The sequence below is a fragment of the Drosophila grimshawi genome, unplaced genomic scaffold, assembly GCF_018153295.1.
Source record: "Drosophila grimshawi isolate 15287-2541.00 unplaced genomic scaffold, ASM1815329v1 contig_311, whole genome shotgun sequence".
Lineage (NCBI taxonomy): Eukaryota > Metazoa > Arthropoda > Insecta > Diptera > Drosophilidae > Drosophila > Drosophila grimshawi.
In genome coordinates, this window is record NW_025063098.1 from 26,526,126 (window position 1) to 26,548,797 (window position 22,672).

Sequence of the window (22,672 nt, forward strand, 5' to 3'; positions counted from 1 at the left end):
TCCTGCCACACCATCACGCAGCCGCTCACACCCGGCACCCCCTTGACGAGCCCTGCTTTTCAGCTCCTCTCAGTCATTTGGGTAGCAGCACGCGGGATTACGTTTTTATCCTTGTATCCTGGAAACACTTTCACAGCCAATTTTATTATACCCGAGCGTTTCGTTGCCTTTTGTGTTGTTGGATGCTGTTGTTGTCATTCCTGTTGTAGTTGTTGGTGGTGTTGGTGTTGTGCATTTTTATGCCGCATATAAATAAATCTGTTAGTTGTGCATGTTTACGACATTTTAAGCCAGGTCTGCAAAAGGAGAAAAGTGCGGGAATTGGGGAGAAATGCGCTGTCAACTTGTGCATAAGCGTCAATTTTATGCACACTTCGGTGTTTAAATAGCGTAAAATGTTGTTGCAAGCATTGCAAAAAAAAAAAAAATGAAAATGTATATAAAAATTCATGTAAAGTCAAGGGACTCTACTGCGCTCGATTTATGCTAATCTTGAACGAAAAATAGTATGAAAATACCTGATGGTCCCCATTGACTGTTTGGGGCAAGCAGAGGGAAAGAGAGAGTGAGAGAGAGAGAGAGAGAGAGAAAGCAGCTTGGCTGTGTCAATTGGTCAGCAATTCAAAGTTAAGCACCGGTCAACTATAAGAGCTGGCTACAACCTGTTAAAGCAGTGATGGCGGGATGGGTGTAAAATGGGGCGGGGGTAGGTGGGTGTACTCTGTTGGGATGTGTATTTTATGCTCTGCACTTGAGTGCGTAATTTTATGAGGCGCTTTTCGCTTTTATTAGCAGCGCTCGACAATAAACTGTTTATGTTTATTATTTGCTGATGACCTACGTGCAAAAGGGCGCTATACAAAAATGAGAGAAAAAAACGAGGGAAAAAAAGCGCACATACAAAAATAAAATATAACTCAAGAGCCTAAATAGTGGCCAAGCAGCAAAATGAATCACTTACGGTCATTTGGCAGCTATACGCAGAAAACAACAACAACATTTCGGAAATGTCTGGCAATGCGTTTCGAGTAGTAAAACAGGCAAAAAAAAAAAAAAAAGAAAAAAACAAAACAAAAATCGGCCGTGGGTCGACTGCGTAAATTACAAATTAGCAATCACACTAAAACTGAGCAGGGGCAGAGAGAGAGAGAGAGAGAGAGAGAGAGAGAGAGAAAGAGATGGAGAGAGGAATGAGGGACAAGGGAATGAATGCTATAAATTGGACTAAAAGCGAAAACTTTTCATATTCAAAGCGTCAACTCATTAAATGGCTGTCTGAAACTACGCAGGACCCAACTCGAATCAAATGAAGCACGAAAAACAAATCAAAGTGGCAGATACAGATAAACACAAGTAGCAACCTAGAGTGAGAGCGAGAGAGAGAGAGAGAGACAGTTTGGAGAAAAAGAAGAGAGAGAGGGAGAGAGGGAGAGAGAGAGAGAGGTGTAAATACTGTCGGAAACGGATGCGTGTGCGTTGAGCAATTTGAAAACGGAAATCAAAAATTGACCTTAAGCCCGAATGCTGAATGAGCAGCGCTCCAAAGGCAATAGCGATTGGTATAGTGGAAGTGGCAAGGGGTAGGGAAAAGGGGGCAGGAGGCAGGCATTGGAAGAGCAGAAGGGAACAGTTTGGGTTTTGTGGGTCTGGGACCATTAAATCGACACCTAGTGCGATAGCAAAAGCGAAATGAAGTATAAAAGTAGCAGAATAATAAAAATTTATTGAGAAATAAAAAACAATTTAATTTATTAGTATTTAGTGTGGAAAAGGAAATAATCGATGTTATAAATTTTTGATGCCGGGTCGACTGCTGCTGCTGCTGCTGCTGCTGTTTCTGCTTTATATGCCAAGTGGCTGTGCTGTGTGTGTGTGTGTGTGTGTGCGTGCAGACTTAAGAGGCACATCGAAAACAAATGAATTGGAATACGTTGGCTGCCAAAATAAAGCGGATATGCTACCGGATACTGGGATACTATGCATGTGTGTGTGTGTGTGTACGAGTGTGTGTGCCAGCACGTGTATGTGTGGGTGGTTTGTATGTGGTGTGGCAAGTACGTGTCTATTTGTGTGAGTTAGTGTTTTAGAAATTCGACTCGGATGTGGAGTTCAAACGCTTATCAAGTGTGTAGATCTTACTTATGAGTTTAGCAGCCAGGCCAAAAGCCGGAAAGGCAAGCAATGGAAATGCCAAAGAAAACGTAACGAAACGAAGGCAAAAGGAAACTCAAGGAAAAGCCAAATTTGTTGTAGGTCCGGATAATTTAATTTATTGTTTTCTCTGTTAAATGATGCTCAAGAGTATAATTCAAGGCAGCACCGTACGCGACTAATGTGCGCACAAATTGCCCAAAAGTCGAGAGGCAGCAAAGGCAGCAAACAAGACGAAGTCTGCAGCCTGATGCCAGCGGCTCTTATATCGACCCGTCTATGACCTTTGATGCGTGCAAGGATATTTGCAACCGCATGCCAAGCAACCAGGCCAGCTGCCAGGCAGAATGGCTGACGGGCTGGCTGTTTGTCCTGGCTCGATGACAGCGAGTGGTTGCACTTGCTGGCGCATAAAGTACTCAAGCAGAGCACGGCTTTAAGCCCACACACACACACACACACACGCACACACACATGCACATGCTCAGACCAATACACACACACTGTGATCGCACACACAAAATATGCAAATGCTATTTTGAAAACTCTTCGTGAGCGCGCTTTGGGCACAAAACAATGCACATTTTAATTTAAGTCGAGTTTGTTGCCACAAAACACGGGCACTGCCAACAAACCGGCATCGGTGGCAGCAGCGGCAGTAACGCAAACAACTGCAGGATATGTGCCAATAAAAAGTTTGGCAAGCAAAGTTGGCGTCACAGAACTGTAACTGCAGCACACTGCAGTCGTGTTGTAGGCCCCCCCTCCCCCCCTCCCCCCAACACCCCTTTCAGCTGCCCCCTAAAATTAGTGGCCTAGTATCTTGCAACAACGACAGCAACAAACAGACCGTGCCACATGTTTTTTTTTGCTGCACGTCGAGTTTTTGGCTGAAAAGCAAACCCGATTTCCGCCATGCCGACTTAATTAAACTTCATTTGCGTAGCAAGTCGCTTTAAGTTCCACAAAAATGCAGCCGCGGAATTGGACCGAACGAAAATTGTTCAACTGTCACAAGGGTCGGTGTGTCTGTGGAACCAGATATGTGGGGTGGGGTGTCATATAAACGTTATATAAATACGACAATTTATGGACACCGCATAAAGAAATGTGCTGTGCCAGACACTAATGCACTTGTATTATGCATGTCTATTTTTTCCTCTCACTAGCTGCTGCTGCTGCTGCAGAGGTCGCCAAAGACTCGGCACACACACACACACACACACACACTCATTCGTACTTGAATTTGGCCTGCGATATGGCAACGCTGGCTGCACTTTCTCTCTCTCTCTCTCTCTCTCTCTCGCTCGCTCAGTCTTGTTTAAGTTGCAAGTACAATCTGTGCCCCAAAAAGTAGGCAACACAAAAAGGTTAAAGACAAAATTGTAGCCCTGAGCAACCCAGGAGACCAACCCAAGCCAGGTCAAAGGGTGCGACGGTGCTGCGGTGGCATGGCACATCATACGAGTAGCGACACGTGCACAGCTTTTCCCCATTGATATTTGCCACAGTTTAAGCCACAGCAACCCAGGCACACAGCAGCGCAAACAAAAGCTGAGTGAAATATGCCAACAACTAAACAGGTCAGAAATTCAAACTGTGGGCTGGTCGTTGAGTTAAGAGCCTGCTTAAAGCTTATGCCAAGCCCAAGCCTGTATTAAAAAACAAAAACAGTATTATTATTTGGCCATAATTTTTTTGGTATTTCGGTTAAGTAAGTACTCGTGCAGAGGGCATTTATATAAGGTCACGATATGTCTGAGGCATATTAAAGCGATTGCTTAGTCTGAGCAGGTTAACGAGCTATATTTATACAAAAGTCCCAGCTTATGAATTTAGCAAAAATCTTCTATGGTTTTACATACAAAATCATCTGATCTTTCTAATAAATACAAAATATAATTTGGCATTGATTATTTGCTCACATTTACACAAAAAAAAAACGCATTTTGCTGATTAGGATATTAAATGCGTTAAGCGAACATCATAAGACTAATTCTTTACGGACATCAGATGACCATAGATGACCATTCAGATATCTGGCTTTTCAATATCTGTTTTATTTTGTTCAAATTTTCAGTCCGACTTTGACCAACTCTTTATTTAATTTATAATAATAACTTAGGTCTGCAATGCATTATGTTGATTAAGATTCTTGCACAGCAATTTAAATGAATTATGCATTTACAAAATTATGAATTAGCAATAAGTGCTAAGCATAATGTCTATGTCAGTTCTTCGACTTGTGAGAACAATTTGTGGGAAATATGTCTTCCGCCATTGGCACAGTTAATTTACATGCAAGGGAATTTAATCTTCGTCCAGCTCAAGATGAAGTACATATATTTTCTCCTTCTGGCCTTATGCATTTCATTTTTTACGCTTTCGCTTCTTTGATGATGTTAAAGAACAGAGTCGTTTGGTTGACTGGTTGGCTTGGTTGGTTGGCTTGGTAGGTTGGTTGGCTTGGTTTGGCATGGTTTGGCTTGGCTTGGCTTTAGTTGGATGGGCTTGGCCGGTCGTTGGATTTTATGCCGACATGCCCGCGCATTTTAATTAAGAAATTAAATTAAATACAAACTGATGCGTAACAGATTCCTCGTTACTAATTAAAATTCAATTTCTTGCCATTAAAATGAGCAGCGACAACAGCAATAGCAACGGCGGCAGCAACAGCGTCAATTACAAGCGAAAACCCTTCGCACCGGAAACCCACAGCAAACAAGCACAACAACAATAACAAGAACAGCAGCAGCAGCAGCAGCAACAAATGGGGCATGGCCACGCCCCCCCACCACCATCCTCCCCGCCTTGTTGCCACACAGAGCAGCGGCAAATTAAGCACGCAAAATTAATACGCAATAAAAAAGCAATAATAAAAGCCAACGTCGAGGCTGAGTTCCACTCATCCCCTCACTCACTCACCCGCTCGCCCACCACCACCCACCAGCTCCTGATAACTGAAAACAATTTGTAGTCTTGGACCGGGCTCTTAACTTTTATGTGCATGTTTTTCGCTTACTGTTTCTGTTTTTCTATTTTCCAAAATTGAAAGCGAAAAGAAAGAATCAAATAATTTTCTTAATGGCCAGCAAATTGATAATGTGCCCGAAGGGAACAACGTGTCTCGCGCTCCTGCGAAAACTTTTCTATTTTTAGTTTATGCTGCTGCTGCTGCTGCTGGTGCTGCTTTACTAATTAAAAATTTTGGTTATTGAAGCAGACGTTTGATTGATTCACTTCAAATTAAACACAAAACACTGTGCTGCAGGCAGACGAACAAGCTGCGGTTAAGTGGGGCGTGGCAATCGAAAACAAAAAAAGCAAGCGAGCTCAAGGCAAGAATCGCCAACAGCCTGAAAGCCAAACAGAAGCTACAAAATACTTGAAGCAACTATGCCGAGCATGTTGCGAGCTGAACGCAACAAAGAGTGATGCCCCTTACTCCCCTCCCCACCAACCCCCCTCTTGTATTACTGTTTCTGGCAACATTGTTCGCCATTTACGAGACTAAACGGCATAACAAAGCAAAGCAACAGCGTAGCATACAAGAGAGGTATGTGGGGTGTGTGGGTGCCTGTGTGGGGTGCAACGTGCAAAAGGGGTTGCAAATTACTTAAGAAAACTGTTGTTGGCTTATTGGATTAGGTACAGGGTACACAGTGGAAATGAGATTGAGGATGGTAGAGCAGGAGAGCAACCGAAAAGCGTTTCAGATCTTTCAACGCACAATTACCAGCGGCACTTTTATAATTTCTTTGGCATTCTGAACGACGGGACTCAACCAACCGTCAGAAATACCTTTAAAGCTAGCCTAGCGTTGCCGGAATTTGTATTTGCTTGGCTAAGATACCGTTTACAGTCAGCAATCTTTGAACACACTTGCCGAGGGTACTCGAATTCTGTCTGGCTGTGTGCTTAGCCAATTCTCAGATACCAAATATTTAAATTTAACTAGGGCTCAATTGGATATTTGCCTTGAACAGTAAATAAGTCACAGTAAATCATTTACCTGTCTTAAAAAATATATTTAAAGCAATAAATTTTTAAGATATATCCAACAAACACTTCAACTACTCTTGTTAAAATATTCACCAAATATTGGCATTTACCACAAAAAAAAAAAAGATTAAATATTTGTTGTTCTTTCCATTCATTTTGGTAAATAAATAAAATAATGTAATTTTCTCTACAAATATTGAGCTGTTTTATTTGTGCAATTTTTTAAATTCACAACTAAATTTTAAATAAAGTGCATCTAATCTTCATTCTCTCAATAATATTTGTTCTTACTTGTTGTTCTCATTGTTATAGACATGTCAAGTTCCTAGTTGTATTTGTTTTTAGACGGCCAACAATAAACAAAAAAATAAATATATATAATAAATATATATATATATAAAATCAACGTTTGCCTTTACCCCGGAGGCCTGTGTTTTGCCGTATTGTTATACAATTTTGTTGAAATTTATTTACAGAGTTTATGCCACACAGAATCAACATTGAAGTTGCCAACAATGGAAAGTGGCAAGCGGCAAATGGCAAATGGCAGCAACAACAATAACAACAAATGAATAGAACCAAAGCCGGAGCCAAGACCAATATCGGACCAAAGCACAGCGCCAAGTTATGCTTCTAAATTTCTATCCCCAGTGCAAGGAAAGTTGCTTCGTGGTGTGCATGCTAAACAGCAGCAGCTGGCTTATGGTCTGGACGGGTAGGGGGCGTGGCATGAAGCACAAACAAGATAATAAGTTCATAAGTATTATTTGGTACATAATCTAGCTGCTGTTGCCCCCCAACACCACCCAGTCCCTCTACGATTGGATTTTAAACTTGAAATCGTGTCAAAGTTTTTGTGTTAGCCATGGGGATTGGCACAGGATATTGGCAAAAGGACATGCCAAGTTAATTGCCTAGATTCTTGGCTGAACTCTGAATAAATAAGAATTGAGCTATGCAAAGTGGCTTATACAGCAAATACTACTTGGCCAGGCTCGCGCGCTGATTACATCTTCATAACTCAACGGGCTGCCAACACATTATGGGGTAAAACGACATACAAGTTCAGAGTTTCGCCTCGTTATTGTGAGGACTCAAATAATTTGCTGTCCTTAAGCTCTGCTCTCTGCTAATTAATCACAGCTCAGTGAACAGCAGCTGCCTGTTTAGTGCAACTACAGCTAATAGCATTTCATCCTTGGCCAACTTGGCCTTGCCACACCCCACACTAGCCCCCCTCTTCCACAACCCCGCACTCTCCTTTTGAGTGGGCTGGCAAACTTTGACTAAGTGCAATTTATGAGTGCATTGCGCAACGCGGCGGCAACTGTGCGAAATTTGTTTACAACTTGGGCGTTAATTGACATAACCACCAGCAATAGCAACAGTAGCAGCAGCAGCAGCAGTGCCAACAGCAAGCATAGTGGCCAAAGAGCCCAAAGCAGAGCACAACAGGGTCAAAAACCAACCAAACCAACTTGGTTAAACAATTGGCTGCACACAAAATGCTGCCAACATTTTTTAAGCTCAACAATAAAGTTTTCAAATGTAATTCAACACCTTTTGCCCTCAAGGCTGCATTCATACTACTTTTTAAATACTTTTCATAAGCTACACAACTCGCCAAACATCCCAAATATTTTGCCACATCCACCAACTGTTTTCAACTAGAATTAAATTGGAGTCGTCCTTTCTTTTGGGTCAGGTCTGAATGAAGTTTTTCATTATTTTTTTCGACTTGAGCTGATTAAGAAATTAATTTAATATATTTTTACTCAAATATATAACTTTTAAAATTGCCATTTATGAAAATGATAAGAATATTGATATTATAATTATGTAGCAAAATAAAATAGTCGCGCTCTGTATGGAAATGGAAAACTATTTTAAGTATTTGTTATCAATACTATTTCGCATATTTCGAGCAGGAATTGAATACCAAAAATACAATTCAATAAATTTCATTTGCATTATTCATAAGTATTGAGCATTGGGATAAACATTGATATTTCTATCGAAGTAGGTGTTAAACATAAACTGGTATTAGGGTTATGAAATGCCATTTCAGCATTTGCAATGCTAATTTACATAAATGGTATGCAATTCCATCGAATTTCATTGGCTTAAAAATGTGTAAAATAAATGTCAGCAAATTTTACAACTTGACTACTATTTAACTTGTATGTTTGTCATACTGTCTGTTTGTGAAATGCAGTCCAACTCTACTTGTGGTTCTACAATCGCCACGACTCTTCGCCCGAGTTAATGAGTTGTAGCACAAGACTTTTACAGTTTTCACTTCCAATTAGTTGGCATGGCAGCCAAATAGACTGCAGCTGCCTCCTCTATCCACACAATAACAACAAAAGTAACGAGTAAAAAAAGCGATAAAAAAAAAGAAGAGAGAGAAAAAAAAAACCAAAAAATAAAGAAGAAAAAGTAAATCCTCAAAGCGTAGTAAATCAATGTCGCCGTAATCCTCGCATAAGGCACTTTATCAATCAATGCAGAAAGGATTTCCAATGAGTTTTCTTTTATGTCAACGCCTCATTGGTCGAAGGGTGGTTGAGGTGCTATGGCTAAGGGTGTGGGTTCTACTATGACAGAGCACACACTCGAACACACACACACACAGAGAGAGACACACACATCCATATACGGCGGAAGCGGCGTAAAGTAATAAGCGGTAAAACAAAGTAAGACTAAATAATACAGTAAATCACAAGCTAATGCCACACTCGCCCAGCAAACACACAGCACACACAGCACACACTCGCACACTCAGCTGGCAGGCATTGAAGCAATCAAATTAAATCCCAATCGCACACTTAGACAGACATAAACGGGAACCTGGGTAACGGCAAAACGGCGATAAAGCGTTATGGTTCATTAGGCCCATCGAGTGCTAGGCGGAGCCGTCGAGAAGAACGTTGACAATCACAATGACAATAGCGTTGAGCCGAGTTTACAATCGATGCGTTGTTATATACAACGCTCATGGCTCACAAGTCCTGCCACACATCATTCATCTACACTCAGAAAAAGTTATCGTCTTGTATTTTGAGAAATATTCCAAGGATTCCTCACCTCAATATTCAGAAAGTAATTTTCTAAAATGTAATGTTTTTGCTTTCTAAACACATTTATTATTATTAAACGTTAATTACAACAATATTTCACATATTACACATAGTTTATAAACTCATACAACTTAATTTGAAAAAATCTACGAGTTTTATTTGATAAATTTCATTGCGCCTATTTTTTCTCAGTGTAAGGCAGAGCGCAGGGGTAGCTCGACAGCTCAGCTTAGGGGTTGTTGCTCGGCACTTAATGTCAATATCATTAAGTGCGCGCCCATATGGTAAGATGACGCACCACCAACACTAGCATCACTGCAACCACTTGAACTGTGCCTGCAATTGTCACCCAATTGCATACCGAATTCTGATCCCTGACACTTGGCAAATATTTGCTGCTACAATTTGTTAAGCTAAACACTTTTCAAGGGGCAGCATACGAATAATTTGTTACAATGACAGAGCAGCCTGGATCCAGCAACCTTTTCGCTGGGACACAACTCATTTAACTTGCAGCCACGCTTCATTTGAGTTTGAAAAATGGACACCTGTACCGGCATCTTATAAATCCAATGAAAATTATACGAAACTTTTATGAACGAGTTAAAGACAAGTTAAGAACACGATGGCCATCAGGCAGCTGGCAGGCGGGATGGCAAGGCGGATTCGAAAAGAAAAAAAAACTAATAATGAGCTTTCAATGTTAATAAGCCGAGGAGAAAACTTTAGCAGCGCTGACAACGCTCGAAAGGCGACAGCTGCACTCAGCCAAGACAGTAGAAGATTCAGCTGGAATAGGGGGCATAGGTGGGTGTGGAGAAGGAGGGGGGGTTGCCTCCGCTTAAGCGCCGACTAAAATCCCTTTTATAAGTAATTTCATTTTCGCCATTTTTGCCCACTCAAGAAGTAATTTAAAAACTTTGTTAGGCATTTTTAAAGTCATTTATGGTGACAAAAACAGAAAACAAAAACAAGAAAAAAATTTACTCGAGGCTAAAAACATGGAAAAAAAATGGAGAAAAAAAATGAGAATAGAGAAATTGAGATGCCTGCGTTGATGAGCTACTGATGAGGCGTCTGCTTGAATGTCACTCGGAGTGTACTCGAGATTAAAAAAAAAAGAAGAAAATTTGGTTGGTAAAGAAGGCAGGCGTAGTTGGAAAACAGGGAATATGAAGTCAGTTCACCAGCAATAATGCCGAAAAACTTTGCACTCGACTTTCGTTTTGCGCAAAATTCTTTAGAAAACTTATGCAACAAAAAACTGAAAATCTAGCAAACAAAGTCCAAATGGCTGGAAGCTACCTCTTAAAAAATATAATTGTGTTGAATATTTCAGTCACAAAAGAGTAAATTTAACAGACTAAAACTGTTCAAGCTATATGTTGCATATGGTCTATTAAGAATGATAAAATATACCCTGTAACTAGTACGAGGTAACTTCAAAATACTTAATCAACAATATACTCGGCTACATGGAAGCAGCAATATCTCAAAAGATTGCTATAAATAAATAAGAGCACAACTTTCAAAGTAATTTTTGATGTCAAGGGTAAGCTGATAAGTCTGCTACTATTTCTTGTATTTCTGTCTAACAGCTGTGATTCAGTTCAAAGCATAGAATGTATAAAGTTAAGTCATGCCATTCAATATATGTATGTGGGTATTTTATATACATACGTACATAAAAGCAACTCAAAAATAGGGTTTCTCAAGCAGCAAATAATAATGATTATTTGTACCTCTTCCCACTTATCATCATAAAGCAAGCGCATCATTAACTCAATTCAACATCAATTTGGCCCAGTTCAAGTCTAGCTAGGCTGCCAATTACTGTACATAAATAAAATTTTGTTTATTTGGTCCACTTCAGGCTCTTTCATTCTCCACAAATCACCAGCTGTATATATATTTAGTGAAATTTTTGTTGACAAATCGCCGCATTTGGAAGGCTCAAAACGTGCAAATCTATCCATAAATATCAACAGAGAACTTGAATGATTTCTGGCTTTTTCATAGAGTTCAACAGATAGGAAAAGATGAAAAACAGAAAAAAAATATCTCCTGAATATGAAATGAAGCAACTGGACAAATGTTGCCCAAGTCCTTCCTCCCCCAGTCTGTGGAAATGCGTGTCCATGCTCTTGGTCCATTGCCACTTTTGCGCCGAGTATAATAATAATAAAGTCGCCGCGCCTTCGCTCGCCAGGACCAAGCAGCTGTGTGTGTGCGAGCTATTCTTTGACTCAACGCGGATGGCCACGCCCCCCTCATTGACGCCCATTGTGCGACAGCTGGCGTTGAACTTAAATTAGCCTGTAGATAAACACACACAGAGAACTGAATCCGCTTTCCTCGCAGCCAAAGTTCTGCTTATCAGCGAATTAATCTTTCATACGGCCGAAGCGAAACTTCTGAGTATGGCGAGCTGCGAGTTGGGCAGTGTTTGTGCATTGGCAATTTATTGCAACCACAAGCAGGCGATTCAGTGTTGAGTTGAGTGGCTGAGCCAAGTGTCGCCCAAAATAAACATTTTATCGTTAAGAGATTAAACGCCGATAAGGCGAAGACTTCAGCTGTTGCCATTTTGGTTTATTTGCTTTGATAAACGATTTGCTGCTGTTGATGTTACGGCTGATACTTGTGTTGCATGCCCCCCGTCAAAACAATGCGCAGCGAATTGGCTCATGCGGTGAAATTAATTTGAAGCCTTGGCCAGGTGCTTGCCACTGGCAAACAAAGTGAATTATTATGCCTTGATCAAGCAACAGAAACCTCGGGCATTGCAACCCGTCTATCTCTTAGCTGCTGTTGATGCTGTTGCTGCCGCTATTTCAACTGCTTTCAACTGCAAACTACTGGGTGGCCCGCAAAATGGCCACATCCCAGGGGTCAGAGTGAAACACTCGGGCTTGCAGCTAGCTAGCAAAAATGAAGGTAATCTATTTGCCTGCCCTGTGGGTCCAGCCAGAACCAGCTCTCAATGTCAGCCAAATCCCGACATTGCTGTACGTCAAGCCCCTTCGCCCTCAGCTCCGCTCTCCAGTCTTACGTCGACAAATGTCCAAAGATAAAGCTGCAAAAATATTTTAACATCCTTTGGCAAAATGCCGGCGCATGCCACGCCCCATGCCCCAAGACTCCCACCACTCACTGCACCACAGATGCAGTGAGTCTGTTTGGTAAGTGGGTCCGGCAGCCGCAGCTCAACCAGCACTAAACAAAGTCTTTTGTGTGAAAAATTTTCATATTTTATGTACGAGCTGAGAGCTGAGTGCTGACTACAAAATTGAGGCTAAAAAAAACGATAACACCAACAACAACAAGAAATTAGCTACGAAACTCTTGCAGTTGTTTGTAGTTGCACCGGTTATTATTGTGGCTGCTGTTGTCACTGGGCATGTCAATTTAGACGAGGCACTCGACTTAGTCTGCCGGCCTGATAAATCTAATGCTAATACGCTGCAAATTAAAATTACGATGCCTTTGGCCGGAATTAAGAGTCGTCATTTTCAGTTACTTAGTTAGGGCCGCATTGAAGCCAAAGCTGCCACTCGTAATGAAATGGGTTTTTCAAGCGGCCTTAACTGGCAACAGAAAAACAAAATGAAAGTGCTTCGACGCACAAAAATTGTAAATGAAGTACTGCAGTCAGTCACTCAATCTGTCCGTTAGTCAGTCAGTTCAGTAGTCCTTCAGTTAGTCGACTCTTCAGTCCGCATGTCAGACAGACCCAAAGGGGTCTCAGAGTCACTTTATTTTATTACCAACTTGTTTGCACAGCTTTTGTGCACATAACTAAATATGATTCTTTGCGGCTGCTGATGATTCCAAATTCAATTAGCCCAGTTAACAGCAAACAGTTGCTTTAGTCTACGAAGCACATTAATCGTGCTAACAACTTTGTGGTCCTAAATTATGCAATCAACAGCGCATTGAACTACAATCCAAAAGCACAATTATGCAACAAGAAATTAATAATATACAATTTCCAAAACTATATAAATAGAAAAACTCTCGAATAGTTGCCCACTATTAAATCATATATTAAGCATTATTCTGATGGACGTTTTTATTAATGTGTATAGGATGACTACACAGACAAGCCTATAATTGGACAGGTCGTGACCTTTACTATCATATAAAATGCCAAAAAGTTTCATAAAAAAATATTATAAATAGAACCTTTTCGTTGGTAAACGAATTATTTTTGACCTTTATCAATTCGTACATTATCAATATGGTTTAGTTAGAACTGATTAGCTCCTCCTTTCCCATCAATAGAAACATTATTTCCTTTTCCAGTATTAATAATATCAAGACTGTTTTCTGGAGATATGGAAATTCCCGTCATTTTTATGGTAATCTACACGGACTATTCTGTGGGTCATTTCGGAGCTTGATTTTCATGATTGCAGACAAGTTTTCTATTGGGATCACATCTGGACTTGATGAGCAACAATTTAGGCTATGAACACAATTTTCTTTTAACTAATATTCAGTTACTACAGTGGTATGTAGAAATAGCAATAGGATAAGAGTTTTAAATTAAAGAAAAATAACGGAACGAGTTATTCAAGTTGTTTAAATATAAGTGATTTACTAGAGTACTAAAGCTCTCAACAAATATCCACTTAAAACGATGAGAAATTGCAAAAAAAAAAGTTTGTGCACCCAACTGCCACAATCTTCGAATCTAAACACAAACAATAGTTAAAAGATTTAGCTGCCACAATAAAGTGCTTGCAACATCAAAACAACTTTTCCCCAAACCGATGACGAAGACGAACACAACGAAAGTTGACAATTGGAAAGTCGATAAATTTAGATAAATATTGTAATCGATAGATTACAAGCTATAACTCCAATTAAATGATCAGGAGCAATAAGGACAAACAAAGAAGTAGCAACAAGAAGTACTAAGGATTGAAGTGTGCATCAATCTAATAAAGGAACTTGATGGACGTGGCTCGTCATTCAGGCTGAAAGGATTTGTCAGTGACAGGCAGCCAAATGCTGGGGGTAGCTGGATGGTGAAGCGGAGTCTCGTTGGTAAGTGGAATCAACAGTGGGGCAGATCAAAGCTGTGGTCAGTGGCCAAGGGCCAAGAGAACTACTTAGCAAGGGTCCGGCGTTGCCAGGCAGCCGCAAAGCAGCTTTCACCAAGTTGCAAATAACGCATGAGTTTTCTTCTCTGTCAGAGAGAGAGAGAGAGGCAGAGAGAGAAGAAAAGATAAGGAGTGTATGAGAGAGGGAGAGAAAGATATAGAGAGAGAGAGTGCGTTGGAGTAAGACATGAGGCAAAGCATTGTCTGGTGCCAAGTGCGGCAATAAACATGAATTGCTGACAGCAACCTGGATTCAGCATAGACATTGCCAGAGTCGGGTGTCTTTGCCACAGCGCGACTAATGTCTTCACATTCATGGCCATCAAATTTGACTCCTTACAGCGTGTCAAATTTTTGGCTGGCTGGTGGATTTCTGCGGCTTGCGTTTTATGTTCATCTTTTAATTGTCAATAAAATAATCATTTGCAAACATTTTGCACAAATACAACCGCAGCACGTGCCGAAAATACACGACTTAAATATGTAAAGCTGCAAATTTTTATCAATAACCGATTGAACACCGAAATGGGGTTGGGTATGAAACCACAGGAAACTCACAAAAGTTGATGCTAACAACGAAGAACGAACCAAACTATATATACATACATATATACGTGGATGTATGTACATCTTGAGAGGCCACACTTCAAGTTATTGACGAGATAAAGTTGAAGATTTTTGTGTGCATTTTGTGAAGTGGCAGACGGCAGATTGAGGTCCTAGAGCGAAGTCTACCGAGCCCGAGGAGTTTCAGAGCCAGAGCTGATGCCGTTGAGTTGTTGATGCTGAGCATGGCACCATCATGCCAAGGATGTTGAGAGTTTTGATGGCATCAGCAACGACGGCAGGCAGCAGCCACAGGATGCCAGGAGCTTAAGATTTTCCCATGCCCCATTGTTATTGCGAGTGATTGTGTATGTGTGAGTTTTGTGTGTGCTTGTGCTCGCATGTGTGCGTGTGTGTGTGTGTGTGTATGTGTTGGCAGGTCTAGTTTATTTGCTCAAATGCTGCTCGTTTGCTCATGACACCAGCAACCAGCAACAGCAGCCGGCAACAAGAAAAAAAGCCAAAGAAAAAAAGCAATAAAAAGCCATGCGGAGCGGAAAAAAGAAAACATTGTGGCTAAACAACAATGCCAACAGCGTAACGCACACTTCACACACACACACACACACACACACACACACATACACACACACAGAGCTCATCGATTTTCACTTGAACGGGGAAAACGCCGTCGAGCAATTCTCTGAAGTCGTACAAACAAATGCGCGTAAATTTTGCTTAGCGCAAGTGCAAATACTTGACACAGCCGCACCTAAAACAAGTGCCTACTCTGCGAGCAGTGACACACTAAAAGATACCCTATACCTCATTTCAAACTCTACTCTAATCGGATCATAGTAAAAATTAGCTGTGTTTTGGAATTGCAATAATATGATCGACTTTCAGATATCTTGTAAAGAGTCACACAAACTCAAAATTATTAATTGCTGTCATATGCATATATGCTGGACTAAAATATACCCTATTAAAAATTATTTAAGGTCTAGCATTGGTTTGTGTCTCGCACACACAAAAATACCTCAAGTGACTTAGTTATTAGTGTTGATGACTACGTCTTAGCATATGCTATGCAAAAAAATACCCTGTAATCATATTAGACAGCTTACAATTTTGAAATATAGCTATTCAATCAAATACATAAGAATGATTCACTGCCACTAACCCCGTCGACAACATTAAACACCCCTCTTTGTGCTGGGACGGTGAATCTCGTGTGTTTGAGAGCATTTTGCATTTACATTTGTTGGCATTTTAGTCATATGTCAATATACTCTTTGAGGCTTTTTGTGGGCGTAACTTTAACGCTTGACTTGGCTTATCGTCCCCAAAAGTCCTTGCTCAAAAACACGCCTTCGAAAAAGTTTCGAGCTTAACATTATTTTTCTTTTATTTATCATTTTGTTGCTGATTTATTTGCATGTGCTTACGAAGCAGTTAATAAATTTCAGATACATTGAACTCTTATCTCGGACAGCTATGGAGAAACTTTGCAAAATCGAAAGTTTTGTGGCAAAGTTTTAGCAGGTAATAGCGTAACCTATGTCAAGTTGATTAGTTTGTGGCCAAGACAGCTGGCTAAAAACCCAGCCTCAGGGAATGCAGATAAGGCAATGCCAAGCGTGTGCCTTGTGTCACAAATATGAAAACAAAATGAAAAAATAAAAATAAAATAGAATAGAATTTAAAAACTGATGAACACACCACAGCACTGTATCAGTTTTGTGTTCATAAAACGATTTGCACTTCAGCATCAGGCCAAATGATAACCATTGGCTTGCATTTGTCTCGAAGTGTGAGTGGAGGCAGCCGCAAATGCAAATATTTGAAGCAACAGCCAAGAGCAGCGGGTAGAAATTAACAAAAAACTAAAAAACAAAGAGGGAAAATAACAAAACCAAAACCAAACCAAACTCGACTCAAACTCAACTAACTGCAAAGCGAAATAATTGTTACCGAAACTGACACAACTTTTGTTGCAACAGTTGCTGCTGCTGCTGCTGTTGCTGTTGTTGCAACAGTTGCTGCTGGCTGATAGCGCAGACAAACGTCCCGCAGCAATTGAAACAACAGCGAGCAAGAGAGACAGATAAAGCTATATATATCTATATATATATACATACATAGAGATAGAGTGACGAACCGGATTTGGATTTGGTTAGAAACGGATGCAATGCCAATGACTGACGCTGGTTTGGGTGGTGTTTTTTTTGGTTATACTGCTGCCTGTGTAAACTTGCCAACACAAAGTAAAGTTATTTGCGGTTCATTATTCACTTTTGGATTTTAGTTCCTTGTGGTGCACTGCAACAACAGCGGCGACGTCATCACGATCGGAAACCAAATGATGGACAGCAGATTGAAGAACCGTTTCGAGCCACGTCAAAGCACGTCGACGTTTTTTAACTTGCCCAGAGCACAACTGCATCTCAAATGACTTGGCAATAGCCAGAGGGGGAGATTGGGGGGGTTGTTGGCGGGGAGTCTTTGGATCTGTACTGCACATAGCGACATTTAAATAGCAAATTTTGCTTTGGGTAGATGGGAAAAGCGTCGTTGTGAAGAATTTTTGCTCTTTGCTTATTCATCTTGCAAGTTGAAAAATAAATTAATAATGCGTTCTTGCCACTGACAGCAGCTGCAACCGCACACGAAAGCAGGCGAAAGGCAGATACCGAGATAGTGTGAGCAGTGCAGCAAGTGAATAGAAAAGGACTCGAATATTCCATGCGCAACGTAGCAGTCCTTGTCCTAAAATTTAATTGCATCTTTTTCAGCAATTCTAGCACGAAATGAGAATGCATGCAAAACGCAAAAGCGACCCTCTCCCTTTTGATCCAGGCAGCAAGCAGCAAGCAGCTTAAGCTTTCCGTTTAGTTCAGTCAAGATATGAATACTAATAGCCACTGGAATGTTTGAGTAGCCAAAAGGACATTGCACTGTCTGTGAACCCAGGCAAACAGCTCCCAAGACAATCTTTTGGTTCGGTTCCTCGATTCTCGTTATTTCGTTTCGTTGGGGTTGGTCTTTTGGGGGCTGCAGTTTCCTTTTCGCAATGTCATTGCTCTTATTTGATACCGTGGACATTCGCATAAATGTCAGATTGAGTTTTGTGCGGCGCCAAAGTTCAGTCCTTGAAATGCATTCGAACGCAAAGCTCGACAACCAGTTGCCCAAGCAATATTTAACCCCCAACACCACCCCCCGTCACCAACCAGATGGTTGGCATGTTGAAACAAAAACGTTGCAAAGAAAAGCAATTAGCGAAATTAATTGCTGAAGTTTCGCTTTTGAAATATTTATCTGCCCGAATGAGATTAATTCAACAAGCATATTGTCAAGGATATGCTCAGTGCCTAGCACAATCTGCAGCATTGTCAATTAAATAGCTTAGCGGTTGCTCATCTCTTTTCAATTTTGCCAGATTGACCTGTCAAAGATGTTTATTTAATGCTCTGCAGTTGCAACAAGATAAACGAAACAAACAGCAGCAAAAATTCCAGCACTCAAAAGAAAACATTTTGCAATTCTATTTACACAAATCAAAATTATAAAAATAAATGGCAAAAATTTAATTCAGAATTGTGGAAAACACGTGTATAACATTTTAATGTATGTCATCCTTTTAGCTTCTTAGTCTATTTAAATAATCTGTGTTAAAATTGATTGAATACGTTTTTTTTTACGATTTTATTTAACATTAGCCCTTCCGGCAAAATTAAGGTCAAAGTACGTTGTGGGCGAAAGGTCAGCTCTCGTTTTATTGGCTTTGAACCCATTTTTTTAAAGCTTTGCCTTAAAAAATATTGCAGTCGTAAATTTATTGTTGAAAAAACAGGCGGAAAATTGTTGAACAGCGAATGCTTATAACCTAAGACCAGATAATACCAGATGAGTACAGTTGAACGATTAATCGTATAAAGTTAGTTATATTAAACTCTAACAAATATATTTATATATATATGTATATAAAAGAATCTGATCATTGCATTCGGATGTGCCTCAGATTTATTTAGAATAAATCTCTAAGGTAATCCCCCCAAAATGTACGAGCAATTGTAGTATGTGAAAGAGTTGAACTTACCGCTTTCCCAGTGCTGTGACAGCAGCATGGCAACAATGGTGACAAGGGGGAGTGTGCGGCGCAGCATTTGGGGCAGATATGTCCTGCTATTGCGGATATGTCTTCGTTTGTCCTTGCTGGGGCTAATTGTCGTCATTGGGCTGTGTGACGCCATTTTGTAGCTGGCTAAAGTTGCTCAGTGGTTCGAGTTGTTGTTTCTCTGCTGCTGTTGTTGTTGTTTTGTCGTTGTTGTTGTGGTTTGTTCTTGTGGCTGTTGCACTCAATTGGATTTGAAAGACTTTCGTGTGTAAGCTGTCGTATTCGGGTGCATTGAATTAATTATATCATTGTTGCTGCACGAAGCCGCAGATTCTGGCAAAAGTTGGTGCCGTTTCCTCAAGTGCAACTGCAGCAAGCAGCAAGCATCAGCAGCAACACTTACGGAATTTTAATTATTCAAAATAGGTTTTTAGCACAACGAGTCCGAGGGCACAGGACTCGTACCACAGAACTTTCCCTCTATCCCTCTCTCTCTCTCTCTCTCTCTCTGTGTGTGTATCGGGCTCAGTTTCTCTGTGTTTTAATTGCTTGTTCTGCTGCAATGCATTTTCCCGGGGCGTTTGCAAATTTATAGCTGCAAAATAGAAGCAAAAACAATTTATGTATATATGTGTTAGTTTTCTGCATAACCACAATGTCCTTTTGCCGTGTGTTTTTCCTCTATATATATATGTGTGTATTTGTATATTTGTGTGCTGCGTAATGCTGCTAAGCCGTTGTGCCCAAATACATAATTCCTATGCAAATAAGCGTAGACCAAACACTAAAATTTATGTGCTCGCTGCGTTTTGCATATCTGCACACAGAGTGCCACAAATGGGGCGTGAGGGGGACGCCCATAAACACAGGGGCGCTGCAGTCTATATATTGTTTTCTGTTTTTCTTTCTATCTTTTTAGTATGATGTTTGCCTTTTTTGTTTTGGTTTTGGTTTTTTTTTCTTTGGCAAAATTTGTGGCCCGAATAAAACTCAAGTAAGGCGTAAAAATATCTAAGCGTTGCGATGTCACAAGCCTGAAAAAAGCACAGAACACGCTGCCAAATTAACAGAAATTTTGGTAGCACAAATTTGTTGTTGTATGTCACCAAAGCATGGCAAAATCCTACCTCTCTCTCTCTCTCTCACTCACGTCCACTCTCGCTCTCTCTCTCTCTCTGACTTCCTGTATATGTTTTTTTTTGTCTGTGTATTTGTGCAGTCAACGGCAAGCCAACTGAAATAATCCTGAAAAATATTGTTGGCTTTGATTTGGCGCGGCTTTTCGCTGCTTTTTTATGTCCCTTTGATATTTGCTCTGAATTTTTGTTGTATTTTTTTGTTCATTTGCCCAGACTCTTTATTCAATATGACATGGCAGTTCTGCATGCATGACACACAAAATAGTAAAAAAGAATAACTAACTGCGCATCATTTACTAGGTGCATGGAAATACACATACACACACACACACACACGCCTCCCAACCACGCCCCCTGTCCATAAACAATTCTATTAAAATTAATGTAGCATATTTTTAAAGGCTACGCATGGGAAAGTAACTTAAATGCTATACAAATTGATTCGCATTTGTTATAGGGGCTACACAAAATGAGCGACTAGACCGACTGCCAGATACCCTATACAGTCAACAAGCATATTGTTGACTATGCCTTCCACAGTAACGTTCACAAACGAATAAAAAACAAAAACTAAACCATAACAAAGAAAAAAAGACAAACGAAGCAACAAATTGGGACGCAAGTAAACAGTAAAAGATAAAGACAAGCTAAGGGGCGAATAAAGAAAAAAAAACAGAAAAGCACAAAAAAAAGCAAGCAGATAAAGGAGAAGGGAAAAATAAAAGGAAAAGGAAAATACCCAGCAAATATGATTGATTTTATGTGTTTGAGCTGTGCAGCAGAGTTGAGTGTTAGCAGCTGAACAGCTGAGGACTCCTGAATCCTGAGCAGCCAAAGTCCGTGCCAATGACAAGAAAGGCCTGAAGGATATAGTCGGAAGTATGCAAGAACATACAAGGATATTACTTATGTACATACTCGTCTAACGCCCATACCGAGTTTTTTATGCGCAAGGAAATAAGCAGCAAAGAGCTAAGAGCGCCCAAAATAGGGAGCCAATTCTAAGAAGGAAAATCGAAAACCAAACCACAACAACAAGAAACGAACCACACACGCATGCACACACACACATATATGTGTATATATATACACACACACACTCGTATGGAAGACACGCGTATGAGAAAATTTGTGTATTTGCCATAAAATAATTTATCAATTGAAAATATTTTTAGACAGCACTCGGTGCTGGGGGAGCCAACCAAGAAAATACAGTACGATGCGAAGAAAAATGCCCAAGCAGTTTATATAAAAATGCTTGCATGTGTATTGGGTATGTGTTTGTGTGTGTGTGCGTGTGTGTGTATGTGCCTGTGTGAGTGTGTGTATTTGAGGGTAAAATTATGACAGGAGGAAATAAAAAAGCATAAATTTATTACTGGGCAAACGATGACTACTAAAACTTGGCCACAGGCCCGCTGGGAGTGCGGCGCGCTGCAAGCGAGCATCATAAATAATCGAAGGGGCGACAATATTGAAAGCCAGGACAATGAACAAGGACGCAAGAGGCATGACAGCGTCGAGTGCACTGACGTTTTTCCCAAACAGCATAAATAAACATAAATACAATTCGATTGCCAGCCAGGGAGCGAACGAGAGATTGTAGCAAGGAACAAACATTGGCGTTGAGGCGGTGAGGGGGGTTCGAGCGGGTTACGGCACACGCAATGCCCCCTGCGACGAAGCGGCAACGTGGCAGCAAAAATAATTGTACGAGTACATACAACAATTTGCCATAACAAGGATATCAAATTTGCGCACTGGAGGCAGCAGTACAAGCAGAAGCAGCGCAAAATAAAAAGGATAACGAGGTACAATAAAAGAAATGAAATCGTAACCCAAACTGTTACTAATTGGACAAAGCAGCCAAACAGCCAAAAAAAAAGAAGAAGAAATCAACAAAACAAAATTGAGAGAAAGCCGTGGAAACCAAGAGAACCGACAATACCAACAAGAGCTTATATGGGTATATATAAGCGTATGTGTGTGTGTGTGTGTGTGTGACCCACGGCTCAGTATTGTCTGAGTACTAGTCAAATTTCGCCAGAGTCCATCCCAACCAAATGAGAACAAACAAAAAAAGGACAAGAATCGAGAGTGTTGATAAAACGGATACCCTCTATTTGAATTAAGAATATATTGATTAACGATCTATCAAAAAAAAAAAGAAGCATCATCTTAAAATATTTATGATTTTCATTAAGTATTATGAATAAACAATATATTACAGAAAAAATCACTCAATAACTGTATTTAAAGTAATCAACCAAATCTCATTATAAACTTGACTAAATAATCTGGGACTTAAATTAACGATTTTGAGTTAAAAATATATTAAATAAAGATCAATAAACAATCAAAACAAATCACAGAATAATATTTATTAGGGGAACCAACCAAATCTCAACAAAAACCTAATTTAAGCATTTGTTATTCAAATGAAGTCTAGGAGAAACAAATAAAAATATGAAATCTAAAATGGAACACTCTAAAAAAAGTAAATATTTAAATAAACAATCAAGCTGA

At 40.2% G+C, this 22,672-nt stretch overlaps 1 protein-coding gene across 2 annotated transcripts in view; it reads right to left on the reverse strand.

Moving 5' to 3' along the window:
- LOC6568638 (lachesin) overlaps positions 1-19,506 on the reverse strand; it is a 77,147-nt gene extending 57,641 nt beyond the window's left edge. The window contains exon 1 of one of the 2 annotated variants that reach the window (XM_032740752.2): positions 18,990-19,506. In XM_032740752.2, coding sequence (XP_032596643.1) covers positions 18,990-19,143 — 154 coding nt within the window. In that variant the 5' untranslated portion in view covers positions 19,144-19,506. The remainder of the gene's footprint in view (positions 1-18,989) is intronic. The other variant, XM_001994357.3, reaches the window with a different exon arrangement.
- Positions 19,507-22,672: the final 3,166 nt, after the last annotated feature.